The following is an 8,905-nucleotide window of genomic DNA, read 5'->3' as shown; positions in this document are numbered from 1 at the left end:
TTTCATGGGTACTTGAAATGGTTTATTATGTATTAAACATTTAAAGAATTTGAACTTTGGGACCAAGAATTATGATAAAAGTTGATACTGTTATTCAAGAATTATCAAGACTGTTTTTATGTATCAAATTTAGATGATGTAGCAACCACAAGAGATAAAAGAAAGTAAAGTACTCAAAGAGATATAGGCTGTAGCTCTAACACAAAATGAGTCTTACAACAAACGAGTTTTCAAGGAAGTTGAATTTCACTGAAAAATAGTCGTTCAAAATGTTGGTAGTTGAAGGACTAAATATCATGCGTGCAGGGTATCTCTGTTGCATCTACATATGAGGTGGTAAAATTTTTTTGAACTCTATTACTATGATTGGCTTGGTTTCCGTGTTGTAGTATTATTTTAGTTTGGAGAGTGTTGGATTGATTTTGCATTGCTGTGTTTGGATATAATGATTATTTAGGTTTAGTGTGGAGAGGAAATGAGTAAGTACTCATTCAATTCGTTTGTTTTTTTTATCAGTTATTGAAATTAATAAACTATAAAATGATTTTTTAATTTTATAATTCTATATTTTTATAATTTTAAATATTCAAATCTCTAAAAGATCTAAATATTTAAATTAATTTTAATTTTTAATGAAATGACTTGGATGTATATATTTTAAAGGAAATGTGACGAAAAAGACTTCGCTCATTTTAAAAGACTAAAAAACCAAATTTAATCAAATAAAATTTAAATTTTCTATAAGAATCAGAAGATCAAGAAAATTTTAGTCTATTCATTATTTTCCAAATAATGTACACTAATTTGTCTCGAAACAAAATCTTTGAATAATAAGTTTATTTCAAGTACCTGTGTATAGGAGTGATTCATCTTAAAATTAACACCAAAACTTTTCAAATCACTGTTCTTGATTTTACAATAAATAAAATGTTAGTAAGGATTAAATATATATATAAGATTTTTAGTGCACCTATAACCCTTTAAAACAATTTTAAATCCTTATTAAGGCTGTGTTTCTTTTGTTGGATGTACAGAGAATGAAAAAGATGATTAGAAGGAGAGTAGCATGTTCTTATGAAAGTGATATAAAGTGATGAGAGAAGATGATTAGAAGGATTAATTGAAAATTTAATTTTACCATCTATAGTAAAATCAGAAGGTGATATAGTTGGATTTACTAATTATCCTTCCTTATTTAATTTTTGTTACATGTGATGTGATTTAGTGATTAAAATCAATATATGTGATTTTAATTCATTTTCTTAATTCTATGTTAACGATAATAATAATTTATTATAGTTATAATAAAAAATTAGTATTTCTAAAATTATTATTAAAAAGAAAAAAAAAAGTTTCCATGCAAGTTAATTATTTTTTACCTTATATGTTAAATTAATTTTTATACAAAATGTATTGTATCATTTATTTTTTATATATTTTCAAACATTTAATAAAATAATTTTAAATTATTTATATATAATTTTATATTACTTATAATAATAGAAATATTTTGATAATCTAACTTTTATTTTATTAAATGTTTTTTTAATATATTACATCAGTCAATTCAGTCACAAATTTTACTCTCTAATCTATTCTAAAATCACCTTTAAATCATCTTTGAATTACTTAAGAAAACAACATTAACTTCGCCCTTTGGTCATTCCTTTCAAAAGAACAAAGTCTAAATCTCAAGCAATTACAGAGATAATGATATAATTACATGTAATTCTAATCAAGTTATTATAACATAGATATAATTATATAATAACTATTATAATATAAATATATAATTAAAAATTATAACATACATCCTTACATCAAATCAAATAATTTAAGAAACAAAATCACAAAATCAATACTTATTTTTTACCTATATTTCTATTATAAGAAATGGGAATAGGTATTGTGGTGAGGAAAAAAAATCTTAAATCATTTAATTTACATTTCAATTTTAAAACATTATGTTATAGAATTTTCTTCAAAGATTTGTGTATCAAATTGCAAATAATTTATTCTCCTCGTCCGAATAAAACTCTTAACTTTAATTTGTAAAAGTCTTACATTAATTCATGATTAGCAAAATATCTTACATTAATTTTTCAAAAAAAATCATTGACTTTATATCATACAATGTAATCAGCTATCTTGGATATGCTTCTTTAAATTCTTTTCAGAATTCTTTTTGAATAATCATTTAATATAATTTTAGTATAAGTGAACTTTTTGTTAGTGGATATTGAAAGTACTTTTTTATACAACTAAACTCAATATGTAAAATAAGTATGAATTACATAAGGTACCCCATGAGTACATAACATAACACAAAGATGGATGAAAACAGAAGAAATATGAACAAATATTATCTAAGTGATGTGTTAGGATAACAGATTTTGAAGCTATCTGATGTTGTGATCTATATGATATTTATCTACTCATAGTTGAAGTGAGGCAAAATTACCATTTGCTGCAGATTCTGTTACTGAAAACCAATATTCTGCAATGATGCATCATAGTTATAGAATTGCATAACTCCATTGTAATTGCAAAGAGAGGACTCTGGATTGCATTGATTTCCATTCATTGTTGTGATACTTCCTCCAATCATATGTGCATCATGTTGAATATTCCCCCAATGTTGATTCAAACTTTGTATTTCACCAAATTGGTCAAAAAGATTCATAGACTCATCAAGTAGATCAGAAGGCACATCAAATTTATTTGAAGGATTTTCAAGCCCATCAATTTGGCATGCATTGGCTGTATCCACCATCCCTCTGTTCTCTGCCTTCAATCGCATGAGATTTGGATCAAAATTCAGCTTTAGGGATTGAGAACTAGAGCCTTTTTCAAGATTGAATTGGAAAGATGGTGCAAGGTTACAATTAAGTGTGTTCATTGGAGCAAGAAGAAGTTGGTTTTGGAAGATATCCTGCATGAAACTCGGTTGGATTGGGTTTGGAGCAACACAATCTGGTTGAATCAGACATTGCTTGAAATTGATGAATTGTGCTTCATTTTGTTTCTTGCATTTGAACATCATTGTTCGTTGATTACAAGCTTCAAGCTTAGTGTCCAATCCAGCTATGAAATTCTTCAATTCTTCAGCACCAAGGTTGTTGAAGCATGGATGCCAAGTGGGATATTTGATGTCAAGGATCTCTCTTTGAACTTTGGAAATCTCAGTGTCAACCGTGTTCTTCCTAATCTCAAAAAAATTATTGAGATCAAAGTTCTTGGGAATTTTCTCAAACATTATACGCTCATACCTCTGGATGATGGAGTGCATCTCAATGGGGTCTTGGGGCCAAGTCAATGGCGGAGAATCACCTTTGCCATCATATATAATCAAACAAGCTTTCACTCCACACACACTACAAAATTCAGATATTGTCTTCATTAATGCCTTCTTTCTCTTCATCAAAGCTAAATCACGATCTTTCTTATTTGTGATGGGTTTCAAGATCAATTTTGGACGACCCATATTCTGAAACATCAACAAACCAAAACTTGGAATCACAGATTAATTCATGAATTGAATTTTATCACAGATTATAAGGAAAAGTTAGTGAAAATGATTATTATAAACAATAAAGAAAAACGCACCAAAGATTTTCTTGAAGAAAAAGAGAAGAAAGTTCCTTACTTTCGATTTTTGATCTTGGAAACTTCCAACCATGAAACTTGAAAAGAAGCAAATGTAAGGGTTCAATTGGATTGGTACTCATCTCCTTATAAAACAGTGTTAAATCATCATTAAATCTCAAATAATATTATAGACATAATTATATACGTCTTATGTGACTCTGATTACGTATTATTACATAAATATGATTATATATTAACTATTATTTTATAAATATATAATTTCAAATTATAGCACAAATATGATGCATCAAATCTAATAATTTAAGAAACAAAATCCATACTTTTTTTTTGTGTGCAGATACTTCTGTTGTAAGAAACAAAATTCATACTTTGCCTTCCCTTTGGATAGAAAATTTTCCCATCAAACTATTTTCTTTTTTTAAATATTTTTTTTGAAAAAATCCATTTAAATTTATTAAATTCTATTTCTTTTTCTTTTGGATAGAATATTTCAAATATAACTTAGTGGAAAAAATTATTTGACTGGAAATTTTCTCAATCATTATGTTAAAGAAAATCTAAACAAACTATTGACAAATATTTAAGAAGATAATCACTATGAATATTGGCAAAAAAAAATCATAACAAATGTTAATTAAAGAATGTAATTTAAATTTGTCGAAAGATACTCTCCTTGACATTTATCAAAATATAATTCCTTTCTAGTGAACCAATTAAATCTTAGTTTATACGGAACAAAATATATTAGTGATTTACAAAATAAAAGAAATAATCTTAACAACTTAAATAAAATTGAACTCGTATCAATATAAATAAAAAAAAATCCTTAATTGACATTAATAAAAAAAAAATCATCATGCTACCAATATTTTAGTCTTAATTTGGGATGTCAAAAATATCCATACCCGCGGGTATTCGCGGATAAAACCCGTAATGGATAGAAAACGGATATTAAAAATGGATACCCGCTACCCACGGGTACGGGTATTTTTGATACCCGCATGTTAACGAGGCGGGTACAGGTATCATAGTATCCGTACTCGTGGATACCCGTACCCGCTCAACTTTAATTCACAAAAATATCTTATATATATATATATATATATATATATATATATAAACATTCTAATCTAATATTTTATAAACTGCACATCTTATGTTCTTCTGTCTTCATTCTTTCATCAGTATTGGTACGTTATCTTATCCCAAATATACCCCTTGACATTCTTCTCTTTTCCTTCTTTAAAATTAGGCATATACATCAAACCCTATATAGACAGTGAACATTTATGGTATGCTTTTGTCAAATGATGAAATTAAAATAAGAATACTTGGCACGTGACAGTTGGGGTTTATTATTTCTCAGGAATTAACCGGAGAAAGTGGGCTTGTTGATGAAAACACTAATTAAAGGATTTTCATTGTATTGAACGTCATTTTATATTTATTTTTATAATTATTTAGATTTGTATGGATTTGAGTTTGTTTGAACTTTATTTAAAATTTATGATAGTGATGTATTTTATTTTATTTTATTTGAATTTATGATTAAATATTTATTTTTAAATAATTTTGTAAATACCCGCAAGTACCCGTGGATACCCGCAGATATGAAAAAAATAGACGGGTACCCGCATAACGGATATCCGACGGATATGGGTACGGGTACGGGACGAATATTTATCCAGCGGATAGGGTACGTGGGAGCTATTACTCGTACCCTACCCGTCCCGTTAACATCCCTAGTCTTAATCATGTCGACAAAATTGAAGAGAATATAAGGAAAAACACGAGTTTGAAAATATGAATAATTTTAAAAATTTTATCTTTTAATTAAACTTTAAAATCTTTATTTGAAGTAATTAAATTACTTTAATATGTTTTTTTTTTTGAAATTCTTTATTAGAACATGATATTTTTCTTAAAAATCATTTCAAAAATTTCATACTAATGAATTATTCTCTTCAAATTCTTCATCTAAATCAATAACTCTAGTGCTTAATTTAGATGGTAAGAAATTAAGTTGGCATTTCTACCACAGAATATTAATAATCAATAATTATTAATATAGCATTGACGTAATTTGACACCATTAACTTAAATTATGTTTATGATCCATTCATCATTCCTTATTCATTATGATTATAAGTTGCTTTTTATGCATGACACCCTTTTTTCACTTTATAATTGTTATTTACACATATTGGCCTCTATCATGAAAATGTCACTTTACTTTTGCTTAAGAATAAAATTTGGATGATTTATCTTCGGACTTTTTAATGCTTTAGCTCAAAAAAAGGTATCCATGTGAATATATTTCTGTTCATGACATGGTAAAGCTTATTATTTTCACCTAAATTCTTAAAAATAATAATTTTGCCTAGAAAAACAATTTGTAAATATCAGATGCATATGTAAACATGGATATGTGTTATACATTTATTGGTAAGGAACAAACGCTCGTAAAGGATGGTTTTTTGCTTTCGTTGTTGAAATCATAGTCACATGATATAGGTAAGAAGTAAAAGAGAATATAAAAATAGAAAAATGTAATCTCAAATTGATATTGTGTGATATGGTTTGCTGTAAAATACAACATACCAGCATCTTAAAATAGTATGATCCATGATCGATAAGGTGTGATGCAAAATACTAACTAACATATATTACTATAATTAGGTTAAGTGTAAAGCCCAAGCCTACTCTAATACAATTATACAATAAGATTAGGGATGACAACAGGTCGGACGAGACGAGTTTCGCTACCCCATATTCATTCTTATTTCTGTAGAAAAAATTTATCCTCATATCTAAATCCAACAAGTTTCAAAATTTTGTCTCATCCTTATCCCCATCCCAACAAGATTAGGTATAATTTTGTATCCATACCCGTACACGTTATTTTACTACTTCAATTACTTAAATAGTATAGTTTTTAGGATAGTTATGTATGATGATAACCTTGTTTCATTTAAGGTTTCGGTTGCCTTTTGAAACTAATTGCACCATAAGAATGCCAAAATAATCCCTTTCATCATCTAAACATCCAGATAATTGAGTATTTAGTTCATCATCCTACTGTTTATGATTCAATGGAAAATTGCTCTTGCATCCGCTTTTTCTTTGTTTAAATATTAAGTAGATTGCAATGCTAGCCCAGGAGATATAATATATATATATATATATATATATATATATATATATATATGATTTTGGTAGTATTCAGACCAACTCTTTTATTTTATCTTTTTCTTGAATTAAGTTTGGAACATTTTCTTTAAAGAGTTATAAAAGGACAACGATATTTTAATTTACTTTTTTTGACTCATTTTTAACTCATACTTTAATCACTATTAAATTATCACATCACATTATTTGAAAAAATCAAAATAAATAATTTAATAATAATTAAAGGAGTGAATTAAAAATAGGTCAAAAAAAATTAGTTAAATTATCTTTATTCTTTTTAATATGCTAGGTGAAAGTGTTTTCAAAACAAGTTGTCATTTACTCTCTCTCCCTCTCCTCTAAATTTCTCTGTACCTACTTCCTATCTTTTCAACTCCCATGTCTTTCTCTCTCTTCTTCTGCTCTTCTGCCATCACTCTCTTGAGTCCTCTTTTAAGCTTTAAAAAAATTGAAAATTTCCAAACAACTAATTTATTTTTAGAGCTCTTATTTTGAGCTTTAGCATTAAAGTAGTTCTTAGTTGACTTTGTTTCAATTTATAGCATATTAATATAAAGAAGAGTGTTGGTCCAAACATAGCCTTAGTAGACTTTGTTTCAATTTATAGCATATTTAATTTGATTTTATGTGAACAAATAGCTTTCCTTTAGGAGATTTCCTGTACATAATGTAATCCGGACCTTATTGTAGATTCAGCTCAATTTTTTCTTATTTTGAATTCTCCTTATATATATATATATATATATATATATATATATATATATTCATGTAACCCGTGCAGTTTAATAAATCAGAAATGTACATATTCTTTAGTTCTTTCCTCTGGTCTGAAGGCTAGCTACACATTTGTGCCAATTTATGTCATCTAAATATTCATATGACCCAAGTTACTTGCTGAATATATTCAAAATCAAGTTGTGGCTCATGTTTTTCGATTTTTCAGTTCCATCCTAGGTTAAATATCCATATTATGAGGGAACTTCTCCCTACACCTCCGAATCCTTTCTCCATCCGCAACATAACCTGACACCGTTGAAATTGTATTGCAGATGTTAACATCCCTAATGCATTTTTTAATTACCATCGTTTTTCAATTTTTTTAATAAAAACATACTCAAATAAATGAAAACAAATTATCAAACCAATATATTAATCTTTATACATATTATATAATTTTTACTGGAACTTATGAATTATAAATTTTATCCCAAAAAATTACATATGAAAAGACCAAAAAAAAGTATGTTACGGATGTCGACATCGGAACATAACCTAACATCCGTTGAAATTGTATTGTGGATGTCGATATCCGCAATGCATTTTTTAATTACCATCGTTTTTCAATTTTTTTAAATACAAACATATTCAAATAAATGAAAAAAAAATTATCAAACCACTATATTAATCTTTATATATATTATACAATTTTTACTGGAATTTATGGATTATAAATTTTATCCAAAAAAAATGAAAAGAAAAAATTACATATCTCTGCTAAGGCCTTACTGTCTTGTGTAAGAACTACCCCTACTCCTTTGCCTAAAGCTTCATGCTCAATTGAAAACGGCCTGGAGAAATCTAGAAAAGCTAAAACCAAGGTTGTATAGCTTGAGCCCCCACCAAAAAATAACCCATCAATTGGTCTTCTGAATTTTTCCCTGCACAACCAAGAGCTCAAATTCTTGTATGTATTCTTCTACTCTTCCCTTTTGTCTAAATGATGCCAATCCCTCACACACCAACCCGCCTTTATTTTCAAATCTCCTCATCGAGGGTTTTGCAAACCCTTTCCAAGGGGTCTTGGAATTCCAGCACCAATATTGGAACCAGTGAACAACATTCCATTCCATACCAATCAATGCCAGCTTTAACATTTCATGAGGCTTGATTTGTTGAACTTCAAAAATATTTCTACCCTTGCAAGCTATCCTAAAGGATATTGCCCTTCAAAAGTAGGTAACTTCCCTTTGTCAGTCCAAGATTGTCTTAAAGACTCCCCTTCAAACCAGCTGACTACTTCTTCTGTGGACTGATCAATACTGAAATATCCCCATCCATAGAATGATTTTTGTGATTACTCTATCTCGAGAAATTCCTTGATAAATGC

At 28.0% G+C, this 8,905-nt stretch overlaps 1 protein-coding gene across 1 annotated transcript; it reads right to left on the bottom strand.

Annotated features, from left to right (window-relative positions):
• Nucleotides 1–2,320: 2,320 nt before the first annotated feature.
• LOC114164831 (agamous-like MADS-box protein AGL82) lies at nucleotides 2,321–3,745 on the bottom strand. The gene is made up of 2 exons (XM_028049605.1): nucleotides 3,647–3,745; nucleotides 2,321–3,487 (listed from the first exon to the last, which is right to left on the bottom strand). Exons 1-2 carry the CDS (start codon nucleotides 3,677–3,679, stop codon nucleotides 2,480–2,482), a joined length of 1,041 nt encoding a protein of 346 aa, XP_027905406.1. The 5' UTR covers nucleotides 3,680–3,745; the 3' UTR covers nucleotides 2,321–2,479.
• Between the last annotated feature and the right edge of the window lie 5,160 nt (nucleotides 3,746–8,905).

This window comes from Vigna unguiculata, chromosome 9 (assembly GCF_004118075.2).
Source record: "Vigna unguiculata cultivar IT97K-499-35 chromosome 9, ASM411807v1, whole genome shotgun sequence".
Taxonomy (NCBI): Eukaryota; Viridiplantae; Streptophyta; class Magnoliopsida; order Fabales; family Fabaceae; genus Vigna; species Vigna unguiculata.
This window is presented reverse-complemented; position numbering and strand designations above follow the sequence as displayed.